This window comes from Python bivittatus, unplaced genomic scaffold, assembly GCF_059951505.1.
Source record: "Python bivittatus isolate LINGU-HERP-01145 unplaced genomic scaffold, Pbiv_v1 ctg000850_np1212, whole genome shotgun sequence".
In the NCBI taxonomy this organism is placed as follows: domain Eukaryota; kingdom Metazoa; phylum Chordata; class Lepidosauria; order Squamata; family Pythonidae; genus Python; species Python bivittatus.
The window spans coordinates 27,551,695-27,573,037 of record NW_028277112.1 but is presented as its reverse complement, the minus strand read 5'-3'; the positions used below and the strand labels follow the sequence as shown (position 1 = coordinate 27,573,037).

The window sequence follows — 21,343 nt, the reverse complement described above, 5'->3', positions numbered from 1 at the left end:
GAGAGAGATATTGTAAATGCAAGCATTGGTTGCAAAGTTACTTTTCCATCACCATCATACCTGTGAACGGTCGCTATCTGAGCCAGTTGCTAAATGAGGACTACCTGTTGAGGGGTGGTCAATGAACAGTCTATCCCTAGTCTCTCAAAATATCCACCTTTTGCTTCCAGTCCAAATTTCACAAATCTGTGGCTGCAACAATATGGACACACACTTGGATAGGAATGGAATATGCTGTAGCTGCAACATGGTTTCTCAACACAAGCCAAGAGGCATAAAACTCAGGTTAAAGAAATATTTTACCAATTAGATTTGACTTACATGGAAATCTTGAAAGTAGAATCCCATAACTGTGTGTTCATGCTCAAGATATTCTATTCAATTCCTAATTTCTCCCCTCCACCCCCACCAGTTGAACAGCTTTCCACAGACAGAGCATGCTTGACATATTCACCCAGAGATTTCTTTTGGCTTGCTGATGGTCCCCTCATGGGTGTTGACTGCTTCTCTTTGGTCACAAAGACCCAATTTCTTAGTATTGAAAATAAGAGTCCTGATAGCTTCTTGCCTAAATATCTTACCTTGGCACAATATTAGGGTTGTACGAACGGCCTACAGTTAAGTTTAGGTAACTGAGTGTAATAAGTTCACATGAGTTTCAGCCAGCATGGCCAATGGCAAGGAATCTGGAGGGAGAGGCTATAGTACAGAATAGGAGTTGTCTAGCCCCACTACACATTTTTTCTCTTTTTTTTCCATTAAAAAAACTTTATTTAACAATGATGTTGTATATACAGAGAGATATATTCATTTCCTTCTTTTAAAAAAGTACATCAGTAGTACCTTTAATAATCCTTTTATCTTATTTAAAACAAAGGTATAATTAAAAAAAAAATACTATCTATGAATAAACAGATAATTACTGAAGTTGTGCAATTATTACCCAATATGACATTAGTAAGGGTTCCAAGCAGAGTATACTGTTATTTTTATATCAAAAAGTATAAATTTTTGAGTTTAATGCCAAAATCTTCACTATATTATTGTTTATAAATGTTAAAAAAAAAAAAACCACCCCCGAAAATAATATAGGTAAATATTTAATTTCTGACTTCTCCTTTCTTTGTGCAAAGTTTATCCTCATAGTCATGAACATGTATCTTAATAAATTATGGTATATATTTTTGATGGGTTCTGGAATTATACCTAATAAAAGAAATAGTGGTTTCATTTCAAATTTGATCCCCAAAATTTTATAGATAGTACTATGTATATCTTTCCAATATGTTTGAAGTTTTTTTGCACACCCACCAGACATGGTAAAATGTTCCTTTTGTTTTATGGCATTTCCCACATTTATTGCTGTATGATTTGTCTATTTTGGCAATTATTGATGGAGTTGTATACCATCTGTAAAACATTTTATATCAGTTCTGTCTCCAACCATAGCTTGGAGTAAATTTTATAAACTTGTTCCACAGTTCTTCCCTTTGCTGTATTGAAACTGGTCCTTTGAACCTCACTATACAAAACTGTCCTCTGATCAAGGTACACTTAAAAAAAAATATGCATACACTGTACATTCAGAAATAGTTTATTTTAAATATATAAATTACATTTCATAGAAATGATACAATTAACATCTCTGCTGTATAAACAGAATGTTGTTGTTTTTTTACAGATATAGTATATTTTAAATAACATTAATATGATCTAACTCATCTGAGAGGTAAAAAGAATCAAATCACCAGTAAGACACTTCTCTTATATAGCAGAAGACAAGTTATGGATATTCTAATGGAAAAATCATGGCTTTATATTAAAATGTTATGGACTAGTATTGCACATTATATCATCACTTGTTTTGAGATGCTGAACTCATGAATTAGCCATCTTTGCAAAATAATGAATGAAATGAAAATTCTAATGGAAATATGACAGCTTGTAATACCTAAATTCAGTAAGATATATACCTAAAATAAAGGGAAAAATAAAGTCTTCGATAAAATAAAAAGCCAAATAACCTGGGATTATAATTAACTTAAAGTATGTCAAATTTTGAGCATAAAACTGAGCAAACTCAGGGAGGCAGTGAAGGACAGGAAGGCCTGGCGCAATATGGTTCATGGGGTCATGAAGAGTCGGACACGACTTAACGACTGAACAACAATGTCAAATTTACAAGTTTATCAATTGGTCTGGTTGGAAGCAATCCACAGATTCCTAAAATGGAATCTACATTAAGATCTGACCTTCCACTTTAGTTTTGCAGATGACTATGCTGTTTTATCTAAAAACATAATATATCAACTGCATAATGGGAATAGGAATGCATAGATTTCAGGCCACCTAAATACCTGTATTAAATAGCCTATCTGAGGCCATTTATTGGGCTAAATATTGCTGTTACATTTAAGCTCCAGGAGAAATTAGGGCTATAACTTATCCAAACTGACTATATTACTGACCCACTGAGACCAATATAACTCTACAATAATGTCTAACTAAAATCTAAAGACAGCCAGTTCAGTATAGTGGTTAAGGAATTGGGCCAGAAGCCGGGAGACCATGAGTTCCAGTCCTACCATATATGGGTACAAAGCCAGCTGGGTGACCTTGGGCCAGTCCCTCTCTCTCAGCCCTAGGAAGCAGGCAATGGCAAACCACTTCTGAAATCTTGCCAAGAAAACTGCAGGGACTAGTCCAGGCAGTTGCCAGGAGTCAACACTGACTCAAAGGCACGCGCGCACACCCACGCACAAAAGGTCTGATGTATTTCACATGACTCAGTGTGTTATTAACATGATCTGGGCCAACTCTATGGAATTAGGATTGTCAAACCTTCATTGTAAAAGCCTTCTGATCTGCTTTAATTGTAACTGGACATGACAGAAAGCTTTAGCAACTGAGGGTTTTCTGGGTGTAAGTGTACGTGCATGTGTGCATACACGATCCTGTGCCAAACAGGAAAAGCTTCAATTTCCTAATATATGTAACTGCAGTTTAGCATGCAGAACAGATTTCGTTTGGCAACTCTGTAGGAATATGATGGCTCCAACCAGAAAGAACTTGATCAAAGCAAAACGCTAACTAATTCACAAAATTAAGCTTATAGAGTCCAGCTAATGCCATGCTGGATATATGAAGACTTTCCTACCTGTCTGGGAAGGAAAAAAGAAAAAACCTGAAGAAACTAGAGTGTACTATACTTTCAGATACAAGCATATACAAGCTGTAAAGCTTTCCAGGCATGGTTCACAGCAAATTGTATATTACTCATACCAACTTAAGTCTAAAAGGAACAAAATAGAACAGAATGGAATTACAGTAGATTTAAGCAATATAATAATAATGTATGAGATCGATCCTCTCAGTTATCCATCATATACCAGTGTAGACAGCAAAGACAGATTGTCCTCTGAGAAAACACATGCTATTGCACAAGTACAAGAGCTGTGAAGCAATTTTGGATTGAGCTTAAGTACACATAACCTGGTTGGCTAAGCCCAATGTTATCTTTAGAATTGCTTATCTTGAGAAAAAAGGAGGTGCGAATGAAGTAATCCAAAGGCAACAGGCAGTTCACTTACTGTCTTCAAGTAGCTTTTGTAAATTGCTTTGTATCTTGGAAAGAAAAAGAAATACAGAAACATTATACAGATAAAACTAGCTGCTACAGGGACAAGAGATGAACTGTTCAATGGGCATCATACCTAGACTGGAGAACTTTCTTTCACTGTGACTCAGTCCAGGTAAATTCATAAGACTGATTACATTTTTTAAATTATTGATATGTCTAGCCTATTAATTCTACAAAAGCGATTTAAACCAATAGTCCTTACCTGTCTCTAGGAAATGCATTAACCTGGTTCACGCATCATAAAGTGACTTGTTTGTTTTCCTTCATCATGACACATTGACTTAGTTTGTAAACCAGGAGTTATCACTTAGTGTTATGTGTGAACCTTGCCATGTTCAACAAGCCACGATGAAAATAAACTAGGACTTAGTACAATGTGTGTTTTCAGCCTATGAAGAAGGTGTCTTATTGCAACATTTGGAAAAAAAGTGACTTCATCATTACAAAGAATGCTATGAATCGTATCATTGGCTTGTCAGGTTGACAGTAGATGCTCATATGAGTCTGCAGCAGCTGAAGGGACATTATGCAAGTAAGACTATGTATGAGCTGACCTGAACAGTAGATTAACTGAAGAGGCCTAAAATGCTTTAACTGGATATTTTCAAAAGCCTGTGAAGAAGAGTTACTGTTTCTGGGATCAGAATTTTATTGGTATATGGGGACAGACATAATCTAAAAGAATTAAATTTTTTTGTGGGGAGATTTCCCTAATTGGGACAGTTGGGGAGGAGGAGAATCTTCTAGAAAATGTTCTTAAATTTTGGTATTCAGTTCTAAATACACTATTGCTTTTTTCTTTTAATAACACTGGTAGTCAGGTAAAAAGTGTCAAAACAACCTACTCTTTAATTATAAAACTTGGGACGAGCTTTCTATTGTGTCTAGTAAAAACACATTACAGGTTCATTGCTCTTTTAAGTGTTTGATTTTAAAAAAAGCTATCAAATCACGGTTTCCATGGGAACTGGGCTATCATTTAACTTCCACAATTTCTTGAATACAGGAAAAGAAGCAAACTATCTGCAGAATAAAACTATCTTTGCCGAGGAAAATCTAACCATTTGAATGAATGAATGAATGAATGAATGAACGAACGAACGAAGTAAATAATCACACTGGAGGGATTACTAGCATTATTCCATACATATCTACTCAAAAGTAAATTTCACTGAATTCAGTAATACTTGTATCCTGGAAATTGGGTACAGGGTTGTGGTTTAATTTATCCAAATAATCAGGACCTTCCTGATTTTAAACATCATTCAATTGTCCACTAACTTTAGCAGCTACAAAATGTACCAGAACAGATACTATCTGCATAAAACAGACAACTAGACAAACTGTGTTCAACAGCAAAGAGTCCTGAGCAAGGCTTGTCCAATGGAATGGCAAGATTGCTTGGAAACAAAAGTAAAGAAGGGCAGAAAATAGGCACCTAGTTTGCTCTGTAGAAATGAATTGATTGTTTATACAGAATTCCCTCACTTTAAGCTAAGGTTACATTCCGAAAACATCACATAAAGCAAATTTACATAAAGCAGGCCACTGAACCACTGGAAAAAAAGGGGGTTGTGGGGGGGTATGATGTTAAATTCTGTAACCCAAATGCATGACAAATGTTCTCCTACATTTTTACAGGTAGATTTCCAGCATGGATAGTTATCATGGCAGACGAAGAGGTAGAATGCATCAGGGCAGTACAAATTTTAGTAGCATTCTTCATTGTGTGGCTTTTCATGCAAGCCACCCCTATCAAAATATCTTTTACATAACTATGAAAGATGTCAGTGCTCTGCCCTCTTTTGTACTTATCCATTTGAAAGATACCTAACCCCAATAAATCTGAGCTCCATCTCTATGTTCATGCATATTCCCCACAATTTTTCCAGGGCTTTATAATTACTTTCTGTAGTCTAGCAATTCTCTCCAGTTACCTTTTCTAGTTTGATAAGATTAGCTGCTAGCTCTGCATACAGACCGTCAACATTAAATTTTAGATTATATCCCAAGCCACCTTGTATTGGATGTCTGAAACAGAGAATATGGGTAGAGAAAATGAGACAGCAGATAATTACAAATGGAATAAATTAAAAATCTAAATAATGAGAATAAACAGGTACACAACTGAAAAGGCAAATTTATTCCTTTACCCTGATTTACACTGAGAATAGCAACTTCATGATATAAGACCTCTACCAGCAATGTCATAATATTTGTTTTGATCTTGACGTATTCTTGAAGGCAACCATGATATAGGCTCACTTGCAGAAGAGAAAAGGTTAGGGCCAATTCATACAAACTAAGTAGATCTGTCTCAGGAATAGTTCACTAGGAAAGGAATTAAACAAGGATGTATCCTTGTTCCACTTCTATTTACCCTTTGTAAGTTAAAATAACCACTGTTGGAAGACCTGAAAGAACAGATTAGAGAAAGATCGTCATGGAGAAAATCTATCTATGAGGTTGCTAAGAATCAATGTTGACTTGACAGCACATAATCAAGTCCAAATTTTTGAGAAAATTGTTTCAGGTACCCAGCTGGATCTTCAGCGTGGTCCTTCATACAGAAGTTGCTTTACTCAAGCAAAGATCAGACCATAGATTAATAGCTTAGATTGCTGCCTAAAGATGACTTTTACAGGGTCTCAGTCCCTTGATACTCACTGTCACTTTTATATCCCCTTGGAAAGGTAAGATTGTTGAAAGAACTGGCTATAAGTAAGCAAAGACTGTACCAAACCAAAGAATGACAGATGTTAACAATTGGACAGAATTTGGTATCTGCCTCACAAATATTGTGGATGGCAACCTTGACTCTAGTTCTAAATCAGCAAAGTACTTTGAGCAGCAAACTCTCTCTAAATATCACAGAATGTTTACACTCACCCAATTTAATATTCTTTCTTCACAAGTAGTAAAAGGCAGATTCAAGAACATCCTCTATAACAACAGAACCTGCCTTTCTGTCTGAGATGCCACTGAAACTCTAGCATATACTGTGCTTTACTGTATCTTTTAGAAAGATAATTTTAAGAAGCCAATATTCCTGGATATTCTGTAAATTCTATGCTAGTTATCTTTTGGATAACCAAGACCTAAACATCACAGTCCATTGCTAAGTTTTGCTCTCTACTTATTACTCTAGGCACCAATTTAAAGACTGATTAGAGTATGCTGGTACTTATGGTGGACATTAAGGTCTCCTACTAATAGTGGTTTTTATTGTAAATTATGGGTTCTATACAGTTGTTCCATTGTATTTTAGTCTGTCACTGTAATAAAGGTTTAAACTTATATTTTTAGGAATATGCCAGGGCTGTTAAGCATATAGCCTGAAAATGATTGCCTGAAGGTGCCATTTATAAGAATGTGAATATTCATTTATAAGCACACTGAAGCTGTTGCATGAAAATGGCAGCCTGAAGAAAATGGCAATTTAACATACATTTACTTTGGTTATTGTGATCTGGGTTTTTTTTTTTTTTTGCATAGGGTTTGTTAGCATTACACTAAAACCATATAAGGGTCTGCACAATCAGGGTACAACTAGATTCTTCACAGAATTTAGTATTTCTAAGACATTTTAACGGTCCTATAATTCCAGTAGCAGACTTTTTTGCAGAAATTCAGCAAAGAGCATTTCCATCACTTTGTCTCCATGCTAAAAAAAGTATCCACCTGCTAAATTTTTGTGGGAAAATCTCTTATTAAAGGCATAGGAGCAACAGCAAATAAAAATCTAGCAACACCATTAAAGAGCTTTAATAACAGCTTGGACAAAGAACAGCTGTTGTTTCCTATTCTGTGAACTGATTCCTTGACCTCTATAGTAATAAATGTTTGTAGAAAGAATCTGAGCAAGAATCTATATTAGGGATTACAGTGTGGTGATAAGGGTGGTGAAATGCTGTTATTTCTCTGCTCTTATTGTGTCTGCTGGTAGCTGTTTAAGGCAACCTTGTCCCTTCTGGGGAGGGACAGGCTGTAGAACCATCTGCAGGGCTGCTGTGAAACATATTCTTGCTGTCTGGCAGATAAAGTCACTTATATCTGCTCAGAGTTGGGTTCTGACAGGACAGGCCCAGTTGAACTCCTTGAAGCAAAGTCTTATAGGGTTATATGGAACAAGTTGATTCTTTGACTCCTGAGGAAGTGGAGACGGTTCCTCAGTCTGTAAGCTCAACCACCTGCTTGTGAGATCCAGGTTCCTCCTGGATGGTTAAAGCTGCATGGGAGGTGACCTGTGGTTTGGTCCATGCAGTGATGCCACTTCTTGAAGTGAGGGGATGGTCCCGTCAGCCTTGAAGGCTGTGGTATGCCCTCTCTTCAGGAAGTCATCTCTGGCCCCAATGGTCCTGGACAATTACTGTCCAGTCTCCCACCTTCCTTTTTTAGACCCTAGAGGAAGCAGATTATATGGATCAATTTAAGGTTTCAGGCCAGGCTTAATATGGAGACAGCATTAGTAAAGCTTGCTGATGACATATGGTGGACCCAGGATGGGGGTTGTGTATCCATCCAAGTGATCTCTCTGTGGCTTTCAATACTGTGGATCACAGTATCCTTTTGGAATGGCTTCAGGGATTGGTGGTGGGAGTGACCATTTTACAGTGGTTCTCCTCCATTCTCTGTGTCCAGTTTCAATTGGTGTTGACAAGTGGGGAGAGATTACACCCATGGCCCCTTACTTGTGGGGTGCTGCAGGATTTGACTTTCTCTCCCCTTCTGTTTAACAACTACATGAAACTGCTGGGTGAGGTCATCTGCCAATTTGGGGTCAAGTATCATCAGTATGATATAATCATCAATATGATACAATCTAAGAGAGCCAGTTTGGTGCAGTGGTTAAGGCATCAGGCTAGAAACCATTTTGAACCAGCTGTAGCTTCTGGGTACTCTTCAAAGGTAGCCCCATGTAAGCGCATTGCAATAATCTATACGGGAGATGACTAGGGCATGAGTGACTGACTATTATGTATTTTATTTGTTTTATCTATTTCATTGTAGGCTGCCCAGAGTCACATATGTGAGATGGGTAGCTAAATAAGTCAAAAAAATAAATAAAATAAAATAAAATAAAATAAGCATCGAGCATCTGAAAGAGCAAGCCTTGTTAAAGAATAAGCACCAGAAAAGGTCAGAATGACATAAGAAAGTCAATATGGTTGATCAGTTAGATATTACATGCTTGGACTTTCAGACTTTTGATAAAGTCTCTCTCCAAAGATTTCTTAGAAAACTTATTAGTCATGATGACTGACCTGTAGAATCACAAGCAGTGTATTTCTCAAGTTCTCATGCCGTGCTTATATTTGGCCACTGTGAGAAGAGGATGTTGGACTAGTCTGATTCTGAGTTAGTCCACATTATCCTTCTTGTTTTTAAGTTTATTTGAAAAAAAAAAGGAGGGGGGGGGAAAGAGTTTCTATAATATGAAATAACATAGAGAGAGTGCTGATAAAAGTACCTCCAGGAAGGATAGTGAAGAATACTCAGTAGAAAAGAATACAAAGAACACAACATTCCAACAAAATGCAATCTTACTCATTCATATGTGGATCCACAATAGAAGCCACGGATACAAGTTGCTCTTCCAAAATATGAACTTTATATCGCATATAGAATGTAGAACAAATGAGGATAAAAACACTGCAAGAGAGATGTGGAAGAGAAAGAAACACAAACATAAACAAGTGACTGCCTACATAAGAAGAACTCATCAAGAAACCTATTTCAACATCAAAGCTCCTGTTACACTAAATTAGCCAGATAATGTTAGTAGGGCTTTGTCAAATCCTGCGCTGATGTGCTTTAACTTTAGACTGCTCAGCTCAGCTGCGTAAACAGACATTCAGAAGGAGGTTGGAGATATCGCTCCTTAAGAGGGAAAGAGAAAGGCTCTCGGTGACCAACAAGGAAAGCAAATTTTGGTGGGCTGAGCTCCTGACTGCTCCAGCAGTGAGTGGATTGACACATATTCTTGCCCTATTCAACAGGGTTTCCTCAGTAAATTGGCCTGCTTCACCAATCCCCTTATCTGCTGCTTGGTTTGTAATGTTGCTGGCTGCTCTGCTCTGCCCATAAACCTTGAAAATATCTATCAATCTTCTTTTCAGTTACCTCCAGGAGTCTGGCAAAATGCTTTTGGAAACTACATAAGCCTGTTATCCATATAACACAACTCAGAGGAATTTAGACAGATCACATTTTTCTCCCTCCATTTTCCCCATTGGAAACTTTTATTGTTGAACATATTCAGATCTTTATTTGTGTGCAGCAAGTAAGAAAAAGAAATTCGTAAACCATTTATTTAGCCGCTGCATATCCAACTTTCGAAATATATCCCAGGAAAGATGCCCTCGGCCTTATACTTAGCTTTGTAATTTAAGGAAATGGGTTCTACATACTTACAGAACTGCATAGACAATGAGTACATGAGTCACCGACAAAAACACCTGAAAATTCATTCTGTAGAAAGATCCAAGGATTCCTGGGGAAACTGAGATAAAAAGAAAAATTAACCTAGCCTTTGAAAAGACGATGGCTAAACACATAGTAGGAGACTAGAAATACAAAATAACAAGAAGATTCAAATTGACTGTTCTTTTTCTCCTTATCTATGAAATACGTTAAATAAGTATGTTAATGCAGGTTATGGTTTAATGCTGCTTAATGAAGGTTAACTAGCTTTGTCTACTCTGTGGCATGAACACAGTATTTATAAATCAACTGAGCCCATTGCTTACAGTAATGTTATTGGCACTGGACACTTTTATACCTCAGAAAGCCTTGATTAAAATTTACAGCTTAAATATGTGATTAATATATCAGCCAGATCATGTTCTCTCACCATATGGGAGATGCATTCTAAAATGTAAACTGATCCGAATGGAAATATGTTCAGAATAATGAGGCAAAGAAAGGAATTCCAGAAATACTCAAGGCTACAATCATGCTCTGTGGTTAAGAAATTGATCTGCAGGCATATGCAGACTCCCTGCTATAAAGCAAAGGAAATTGGGAGACTACATGGGAAGACACAGTCCCTTTTATGTTATTCTCACAGCTATAAATTAGGCATCCTTTCCCCAATGTCTCGTTCTTGCCTTTCTTCTACATTTTCCATATAGATCCACATACGTTATCATTTCTCTTCGACCTAGAGAACTGTACTTCAGAAACAAATTAAATAACCAGACACATCAAAATACTTTTAAAAACCAGTACTACAACTACTACTACTACTACTACTGCTGCTGCTAATAATAATAATAAAAGGCAAAGTATTACATGGCCAGTACACAAAAAAAACTAACAGGCAAAGCAGATAACAACAAGACCTGGCAATGGCTAAGGGCAGGAAAGCTGAAGAAAGAGACAGAAGGGTTGATTCTGGGTGGAATGGAATGAAAATCACTGTGTGATGCATGAGCAGCAAAACTTGCCAGTCTTGTTGCTGAGGCGCAGTAAGAGTAGTATATGGGGACAAGCACTTTTTGTACTGATATACTGTCTTTCCATCTCAAGGATGGGAGGAAAGCACACTGGCACTGCTGTGTGGATGGGCCCTATGTACATAAGTTCTTATTCAAGTGGAAATGCATACATTTTTATTCAAAGTTCACCCACTGTGTTCTAGCCCAAAATGTCCAAAAACTCTTCTGTGAGCTGACACTTCCTGCTTGTGGAAGGAGTTCAACCCTAACAACTAACCACAAATGTGAATTTGATTTACTTACTGTTTCCTGAAACATTCCTGATTTGATCATCACATGTACATTTAGACTGTACATCTTTATGGACTGCTTTCATCTCTGTCTTGGAACTTTTGAAATGAGACTGGTTCTCAGACTCATGGTAATCTGTTGGAGAAGAAGAAGATTATATTAAAAGCAAAAGTAAGCCATTTGAATAGTTTTGAGACCAATAAAAGCCAGTAAAGTATTTTGTTACATCTAAACAATGTTTGCATTCCCCGTTCTTTGCTGAAGTGTTCCAAATGTCTAGACGAAAAGGATGTGTTTGGATAGTTGAGAAGTATCCAAACACATTTTAAATGCAAACCTTGAAAGTGTTCCAATTCTGGGGTTTGAGAACCAGTGCTGCTGGATTCTTCCATCTCCTGTCTGCGTCTCTGTATGATGCCACCCAATTCAGAGAAAGCATTACTGAATTCCTGGAAAGGGTCAATGTATCAGAAATGCCAATTAAATATTAAGCATCAATTCGTTATTTTCCTCTGTGGCCTCAACATTGAAAACCATGACAATAAGAATGTTCTCAGTACAGATCTACCTATGTCTACTCAGATATGAGCTCCATAAAACAGTGAAGCTTGCTTTTAGCTACATATGTACATCAGGGATACAACAACTTCAGGCTTCAGGACTCCATCCCCAAAACCTCCTCTAAAAGTAGTTATCAAATTGTATTTTTAATATGTTAGAAATAAAAGAAAATGAATTAATTACATTTGCTTAGTTTTTTTCCTGACTCCATCTACTTCTAGTTGTGTGTCCTCCAGCACACAAAGGCCAGGGTAGCCTTCAGCCTGAAAAATGTTGTGCAGCCCTGTTTCTGCAATTGCAGCCAGACTGTATCTTAGGCCAATGGGTAGAACATTAAGACTGTATATAGAAGACTAAGCTTCCAGTTCCATAAATGTCAACAATTGATTGTCATCAAGCCATATTATTTCAAATAATCTAGTTAGCAGATAATATAATTTCTCTTTCAACTTTGGAATTGATGGGAAGGAATATTAGAGCCTGAACAGCTGTGCAGGTGTTATTTAATCTTATTTTTTCCCAACTATGTGTTTGTGTGTATGAATGTGTTTACACATACAGATAACTGAGGGTAAGTAGACTTTAGTTCATGTTAGCTTGTGTAATAATAAATTCATTAGTTTTGAAGTACTACAAGATGCTCATTGTTTTATATTAACAGATTCACATAGCTACCATCAGAAAGTACAATGAATACAATGAACAAAAAACATTGCTTAACTGAAGTTGTAGGGAGATTCGTCTATGCAGTTGCTAAAGATTATCCCACCATGTGAGGTAAACTGCAGCTTTTTTGTGTTTAATGTATGAGGTTGCAAAGCCTTAGAAGGAACAAAACTTCAGGCTTGAAGATATGAAGGAACTCAGATATGAAGGAACTTATATTTAAAGAGCTTGAATAATTTGCAGAAGTAGCTTAACTACACAAGACAACATCCACAGTACCAAAATATATAAAGCCTTATTAGTTCAGTTAATGAAAGCATACAGCAAGGGATCATCTATGTTCCATTTAACACAGAAAAAAAAATATTCGGTATGTTACATATGAATTCACATACAGTCTTCTATGCACAGCAAGGCTAACATACTTCCTTCCCCCATTCTACAAGCTCTCAAGATTCACACTAAAATTGTTGGCATGGTTTTCCCACCTTTGAAAAAAATAAAAAAGTAAAAAAGTACATCTAATTTTATTTTAAAGTCCCCAAATCTACATTAAAACTAACAGCAGTCTCTGCAGGTTATGACAAGCTATTATTGGTCTAAAGTTGTAATAAGAGCCTCTGAAGTTTCTTCTAAATTTTACTTGCTGTAGGTGGCTTGAGACTCTTTCTACCTTATCCTCATCATCCCTGATTTTCTTATATAACATTATTCAGCATACAGTATAATTATGATAGCAGAAGAAATTATTCTAGTATATTCTATGAAAAGTCATTCATTGGCATGGGGTGAGGTATTATCAGTAAGTGTGGGATACGTGGCTATACATCTCCACTTTGGGGATGTGGTAGAAGCTCTAACCTGGTGCCTGGAGGTTATTAGAGTCTGGATGAGGAAAAACAGCCTCAATCTGAGGCTAAAAGATGGTCTGGCTGTAGATCTGAAAGAGAACTGAATATGGGGATAGCTCAATTTTAACTGGTCAGAATCACAGACTTCAAAATGGAACTGGCTTGTAACTTGGTGTTCTCTTAGACTCAAAGCTCCTGCTTGATCAGCAGGTGGAGGTGGTGGCCAGGAGGGTCTTTGCAGAATTACATCATGTACATCAGTTGTACCCTTTTCTATATCAGGAGCTGTTATACATAATAATTCATGCCTTTGTCATCTAACGGCTGAATATTGCAACATGTTCTTCATGGCTTAGTGCTTGGATATCCTTGAAACCACCTTCTCAGGTTGAATCTGCCCATCCAGTAATAGCTGGGGAGAAAGTTTGTTAAGAGTCCCTCCATTAAAGTAATGCCATCTATAGGGATCCAGTAACTGAGATGTCTCACTGATGGTCCCTTTCTGTGAAACAACTTGCCCCTGGATATCCACACCACCCCTTCTCTGCTGTGCTTCCAAAGAGCTGTGAAGCTATTCAGGAAAGTGTTTGGGGACAATGAGAATTAACCTACCCACACTGAATAGGACATCCAGTAGATGTCTGCTGATATATTTTGATAGTTATTGAGTTGTTATTGCTGGATGTAAGCCACTCAGAGCCTTCAAAAACTGAGTGGCATAGAAGTTCTAGTACATAAATAAAATTAATAAAGCATTTTTCTTTTCTTTTTTTAAAAAGCTATTTCTATTGTAGTTCTCCACCAAAAATGTTTTTCTGTTCAAAAATAAACTTACCAGAGGTAATGTTGTAGGCCGTTCAGCTCTGAAACTACTTTCTAGGGAAGAAGGATTAGGACTGTTGTTCACATCCTGAAATGTCCAATTTTAAAAATTACACAGTTGCAGTAGGATTAACTAAGTAATACTAGGAATACTCACAGACATACAGGTAGACCTCGCTTAATGACTGCCCTGTTTAGGGGCCATTCAAAGTTACAACACAGTGCTGAAAAAGTAACTTTATGACCAGTCCTCACACTTATAACTGTTGCAACATCCCTGCAGTCATGTGATCGAGATTCAGGCACTTCACAACCAGCAGGCATTTATGACCATCACAGCATCTTGCAATCATGTGATTGCCATTTGCATGCTTCACAACCAGCTTCTGACAAGCACAGTCAATGGAGAAGCTGGCAGTAAAATTGGAAGTAGCGGTCATGTGATGTCTCACTTAACAACCGCGAGTGATTCGTTTAGCAACCACAGTAGAAGTGAGGTTGTAAGCCTGTCATGGTCACATGATGTCTCGCTTAGCAACTGGGTAACTTAATGACAGAGTTGCCAGTCCCAATTGTGGTCACTAAGCGAGGACTATCTGTATCTGAAGAAAGGTTTACTTACCTCTAGATGAGCACAAACAGATTTTAATAGTTTGTAAACAGTGTCTCTGGACAGAAAAGAGATGAACATGTACTGTAAAGAAAACCACCAACAAATATTATTTAAAACCAGGGAAGACTGCTTGAGCTTGCCTTTCCTATTATTTTTACTAAAGTATATCTCCTTAACAACTACTTAAGGATCTGACGTCTCTACACACCACATGCATCTCACACACTCAGTTGCTTTTTAATCATCTGCCTTTCATAATTCAAGTTTATAAAAGGCTCTCTGGACTGTTACTTGGTGCCAAAACCTTCATCAATTTAGCACATTTCTACCTGAGCAAGATCTGCTTCGACAAGATATATTAAGAATGTTTTTTCTTATTTATTATTTAATCACACTCAGTACCATTTCCCATATTTGGGAACGATATTCTGAAGAAGTGCAGAACAGAAGAGAATAACTATAAAACAGGAATATATAATTTGTGGTTCATATAGTCCTCAGCCAGTCTGTGGTCTCCACAACAGTTTCCCCTCCCAATTATACTCCCAGAACATGGGATATAGAAATACAAACAACAAAATAATATAGTAAATAAAATATGAACTTACCCTATCCGAGACTGTAGCTATAATGAGAGCATTTGGCACTAAAAGGGCAGTTTTAGTCTTCTTTATTAGTGTTACGGATAACACAGGTATGCTAATCTAAAATGAAAGCATAGTGATTATTACAACATGAAGATGTCAACTTAACCAACAATATTGATGGTTATGCAGCAAGCCTACTTCAAAGAAGCGAATAATACTACTTATAAAGTAATTTCTGCTGTGCTTATACCTAGATACTTTCAGATAAAGCCAGACAGCTATCTTTTTAGAGTTAAGCTAATTTGAGTGCCAATTTGTTGCCTACATTATGTTGTGACAAAAATAATAAAACATGTAAAATAGATGGCAGTGATTTTCAGGAGGCTCAACATTATTACGTTTCCATCTGTAATGAATGCAATAGGCCTGCAAACAATTTTTGATACGCATTGCCTGTTTTGGTATCTATCATTTAAAACTTGACAAAAACATTAATGTTTTTAACACATGCAGTCCCACTACTTTGTGTTGTGACATCCATTTCACTCAAAAATACAGTTACAACAATGCTAACCATTAGGAAATAGAGGCAGATTGATTTAAAATGTCATAAAAAGGAGTTGTTGGCAATTTTTTTTTATAATAAACAGTATTCTAACACTGCAAAATATTCAGCTAAGTCACATTTTAGTTATATACAGATGGGAAGCACTGCATGTATTTGTTATCCTCCTGACAATGTTATAACCAAATAAATAGTTCAAAAACTTCTTGCCATGAAGGAAAGGACTTTTAAAAATGCAATTAGCTGAGCACTTCTCTGAGAGTAAATCTCACTGGAGAAAGTGAGATTTGCTTAGAAGCAAATATAAATTGTATCCTCACATAATGCTAAGCCAGGATTTAACCACAGTTTGTTACAAAGTAAGTAACACACATTAACTAGGCCACATCCTGAGTTTTATCGTGTTCCATTGCTAGTGCAACTTCAATTTATAAATGAAGTAAAGCTTGCGGCTTTCTTAGCATTTTGCCTCTACACAGTGGGTATTTTGAACTGAAAATATTGGTTGAACAGCCAATAACAACAGTTTTACTGTAATCCTTTTAATAGCTCACATGCTACAAAGTTTTCTGATTTTCTACTTACACAGTACATATGCCACGTTGCATTAGCATTTGCACTATCATCCCTCTACCTATTAAATAAAAATTAGGCATGCCTCATGGAATTTAATGCACCATAAGCTATGATTACTTACCTTGGTGTCTTTGCCAAAGACTTTGGAATGGAAGCAAATCCAGTTCTCTGATATGAACAGCTTCCCTTGGTACACAATTTCTTTCTGTAAGGCGCAGGTGAAATCTACAAAGGTTGCATGCATAATGTTATCTAACTGGGGAATATGTACAGCTGGGCAGGCAATGTATCTAACACACACTACATATGTAAGATAAATTTCTTAAAGCAAATATAGCAAATACAAAGGGTATTACTGTTGGGGGAAAACCATTTGCAAAGATTAAAAAGTCTGGAACAATATCCTAGTTTTCTCAGAACCTACATTTCGATATATAAATATTGAGTATTGAGTAGAAAAAGCTACTCAGTACTAAATACAAGTAGTCCTTGTTTAGCAACCACAATTGGGACCAGCAACCCAGTTGTTAAGTGAAGTGGTCACTGAGTGAAACTGTGACTGTGCTTATGCTCTTATTTCAGCTTTCCTTTGCTTTATAGACCTGCGAAGGTCATAAATGCAAGGATTGGTTGCAAAGTTACTTTTTTATCACCATTGTAACTGTAAACAGTTGCTAAATGAGTCAGTCACTGAATGAGGACTACCCATATTGGGATTTTACATGGAAAGCAAACTGACAATTAGAATGTGCTATGAAGCAGAACAGTATTGTGTGCATGTGTATGCCAAAAAGGAAGCCACTATAACTGGCAATAAAGAAAAACCTCCATAATCCTAATAGCACAAGTTCTGGAAAAAATAGTACAGGTATTCTTCATGTAGTCAGTGTAGTTGGTTCTGGCAAAAGGGTCGCTAGGCAAAATGGTTGTTAAGTGAGCCATCTGACAGAGAGAGAGAGATGCTGTGAAGATCACTGGTTGCTGCCTTCTCATTCAGATAAAGTTCTCTCATACAGTGTTCTGTGCCTGACTTGTTTTTTCCCCCCTTTTTTGCCACCTGGCAGGGTGAAGAGATTGCTTAAACAAGCTGTCTCTTCCTGAGCTGCTTTTCTCCTCAGCTCAGCAGGTCCCTAAAAAGTGGGAACCACAAGTTAACAAGCTCAGCTCTGTGATCTTAATCTGCAAGTTGGCAGCTGCTGCCTGAAACTGACCAGACCTTAATCAGTTTCACACTGAAGGCTTTTGTTGTCCTAAATGCCAGCACTGGTGGGAAAATGGATTTTTTATTACTGTTTATTACCATCCTATTTGTATGGTTGCTATCCAAGGCAGTTGCTAAGTGAGGACTACCTGTAGAAAACATAACTTACAAAAGTACAACATAAAAATGGCATTCCACTTACTTTGTCTCAAAGGCTCATCAATTGGGACATCCAGAAACAGCTTGTGAAAATGAGCGTTAGCCTTAAACTAAAGCAAAGAATCAGAGAATTTGGTTATTGCTATATTACTGTAATTGTCCTCAGCCTTATTTGCCTAGGTTATTATTAAATCCTGTGAACACTTTTTCAGCAGCAGATGGAAAGAATTGGAACTATGCCGTACTGAGTGCACATACTTCTCAAAAACAGAATGAACAAATCAGTAGGCAAGTGAGACACACACAAAAAGGGCAGGGCTTTGATGGTGTGGCTGCAGCTGCCATCTTGACTTTTTTGACCTCCTCCTCCACCAGTCAAGATCAGAATCTGATATTCTAGAATGGTAAGTTTGTTCCAGCCAATGGGACCCATGCTGGAAACAGAGATTACCCATCTAAAAGAAACTCACCTTCTGTGTGTACTGGTAGAATTATTTTGATCAGTTATTTTCCAGGGTTGGCACAGTGTTTATACATAAAACACACACATACAACAAACTGTACTTAAGCGCATAAGAGTCTTTCTTCTACACTAAGAGAACAGCAAGGCATATTGCTGTAGTTCCTCAAGTGGTTCATTATGCTGGGACAAGAGGATGGGAATCAATAAGCTTATTAAGTCCTTTAATTATTTGATGGTCCTGGACTTAGTTATATCTGGATGGAGTCAGCATCACAGGGATTTATTTTGTTTTTGCTTAGCATATTGTGTAAACCAGTCATTGTGTTTTATTAGCGATGGTAAACGGCTTACCATATTGAGTAAACTTAGCCAACTGAGGCTTATTCAGTGAAGAATAATCCAGGGATATTAAAATTAGGCATCATCTCGTTCTGATGATAATTCATGAACACAGCCTTTATTGTATGCACACTGGCGTATTAGTACTAGTATAGGCTTGTTTGGTATGTGTATGCAGACATGCATTGCTCCAACAGCTCTTGGTTACACCAACCTCAGGCCCCAGAGTTTCATGCCATAAGCAGCTCTTTACATAACATGCACTACCTTTGCACTGGGGAAGGGCAAATGCTGAATGCATCTGCGCTCCTGATTGGCCCCCTTTCTTGAATTCCCATCACCACCCTGACTGTCGCAAGCCATAGTTTGCCTAACAAACCACCCTTGCCTAGGATCACATAATATCTAAACAAATGATGTAGTATGAACTGTAATGATTGGTTGACTTCATGCAACATGCTAATTCAAAAACACATATCTTAACGTAAGGCATGAACCAGTGGGACACTAGCATATCTCTTGGCCTGTTCGTGGTTGTAAGCACATACAGCCTGCCTATTGTAGTCTCTTAAAGAAATCAACAGTGTTGACTGAGTCTATCCATATGCATTATAAGCCACTGTCTGTTATTGCACTCAATGCCCGTGCCACAGGTAATCCAGGTGATACGCTAATTATGCAAAAGCCATGCAGCACTAATGGCTACCAAGGCACAAAAGTCAACACTAGCGCAGCTGTTAATGAAAAAGAAAGCCCCATTTTACCCTAACTTTAATAAAGAGCAAGAGTACAAAAACATCCTGCATCCTTCATGACCTTTCCTCCGATAGCACCAACAAATGGAGCCAAATATCTTGGGATATATAAATGTCATCAAGTGACACTGGAAAATGCTGGACAAGATCTATATCGGTCTCTGTTAAAACTGCAGAGTCCTTGAAAGAGCCGTTGTGGAACGCACAGGAGCAGATCGAGGGGCCCAGTTGTCCCTCTCCTCCCTTACATAGCACAATCTTTTCCCATATCCAGCCTGCCTGCTCAGTGACGCTCCATCAGAAGCCAAGTGAAGACCAGCTGCCTCTGTCTTTCTTTCACCATGGGGACAGCTGGGGTGATTTAGCATCACACCATGCACTATTGCTTGGAACCAAGAAAAGCTGGAGAACGTGGGACACAAAGGGGGAATGAGAGAAAAGGAGGAAGCATGGAATGTTTTGCATTTAAAAACTGGTCCATGTGAACCAGACCAAGTGGGCTACATAGCACCCCTGTATCAAACTCTTGGTTTAATTGTTAAACAGATCATGGTTTAGCTTAATGTGTGAACCAGTTCAGAGGGTAAAGTGGGTCTTAGGATCAGCTCTTACGGATTCCAAACGCCCAGCCTCCTTACTCAACAAAGCAGAATTGTGGGGTAGATGGGAAAAATTGGTATTTCAGCACTGACTTACTATTCCAGCCTGATCTTTTGCAATACTTTTGTTGCCCTACCACAATCAGAGTCTTCAACATTTCAAATATCAAACAACCATTTCTCAGTACCTGGTTTGAAGTATGCTTCTTCCTTTCAGCCTTTGAGTCATTCTTGCCATCGAACGTCAAGAAACTATTATCCACAATTGTCTTTGACCTAAAGGAAATACCATGTTACATAATTCTCATTTCCTAAAGGATAGTTTTTTTCACTTTAAAAAGCTCAGCAAGGTTGGATGGAGATCTGAGTAAAGCATGCTCTCAAAGATACTTATGAAACAATGTGGATTTCTTGCTTCTGAGTGAGAAGAGAATGACCTTCATGGTTTTGCTACTTCAGCGCTCTGCAGCTTTCTCTGGTTGTATAGGAGCAGAAGCCTCTTTCAGCTCTTGAAAGTAATGGAGAAAGGTCCGTGGAGGAGGTAAGAGACAACAAGTAGGCTGCAAGGCAATGCAGTGTGCTTCACTGAGGAAAAATGTGTTGCCTTTTTACCCTAATAAAGAAACCTGCAATAGCTCTGCTAGTTAAGCCTTTCATCAAAGCTTCTATTCTAGACAAATACCTTAAACTGGATGCTTAGTATCACAGATATAGATCTGTCTACTCAGTCATGTATCTCACACATTGTACAGGATCTACATGGCAGTATAATGAAGCCTATATCAGCATTCCCCTACCTGGACTTTCTTGAGTTCCTTGAGCTCCCCAGCCAACATGGCCATTGCTGAGAATTCTGGGAACTAAAAATCACATTTCTGGAGGTTAAGAAAATGTGAGGGTTCTGTCCAAATTTGCCTCAACAAAGTGCTATGCCTTACACATCAACACAATTTACCTTGTTAATGTGCAGTTAATGTGTAGTAATGACAGAATTTTCCTCCTTTTTTTTTTTTGAGTTTTGCATCATCTTACCACCTTCACTGTATTTTGCATTCACAGAAGCCTCCTCTGGCTACTGGAGGTGTCACAAAAACTGGTCAAAGAGGCCTTGGAACACCAGAAGTGAAGGAACTTCATCTCTTTGCTTTCACAAGTGAGGGAACCCCACTACTTTGAAGGGGTGCTTTGCGTGAACCTTCAACAGAGCAAAGCACCT

At 37.7% G+C, this 21,343-nt stretch overlaps 1 protein-coding gene across 1 annotated transcript in view; it reads right to left on the bottom strand.

Moving 5' to 3' along the window:
• Positions 1-1,578: 1,578 nt before the first annotated feature.
• The window catches only part of GRAMD2B (GRAM domain containing 2B), a 38,118-nt gene continuing 18,353 nt past the window's right edge, over positions 1,579-21,343 (bottom strand). The window contains exons 3-14 of the mRNA XM_007425633.4: positions 20,316-20,403; positions 18,015-18,081; positions 16,733-16,836; positions 15,492-15,587; positions 14,893-14,964; positions 14,284-14,358; positions 11,708-11,819; positions 11,383-11,505; positions 10,055-10,142; positions 9,188-9,292; positions 5,578-5,671; positions 1,579-3,624 (exon numbers count right to left, since the gene is read on the bottom strand). Of these exons, the coding sequence (XP_007425695.1) occupies positions 3,583-3,624; positions 5,578-5,671; positions 9,188-9,292; positions 10,055-10,142; positions 11,383-11,505; positions 11,708-11,819; positions 14,284-14,358; positions 14,893-14,964; positions 15,492-15,587; positions 16,733-16,836; positions 18,015-18,081; positions 20,316-20,403 (1,066 nt within the window). The 3' untranslated portion in view covers positions 1,579-3,582. The remainder of the gene's footprint in view (positions 3,625-5,577; positions 5,672-9,187; positions 9,293-10,054; positions 10,143-11,382; positions 11,506-11,707; positions 11,820-14,283; positions 14,359-14,892; positions 14,965-15,491; positions 15,588-16,732; positions 16,837-18,014; positions 18,082-20,315; positions 20,404-21,343) is intronic.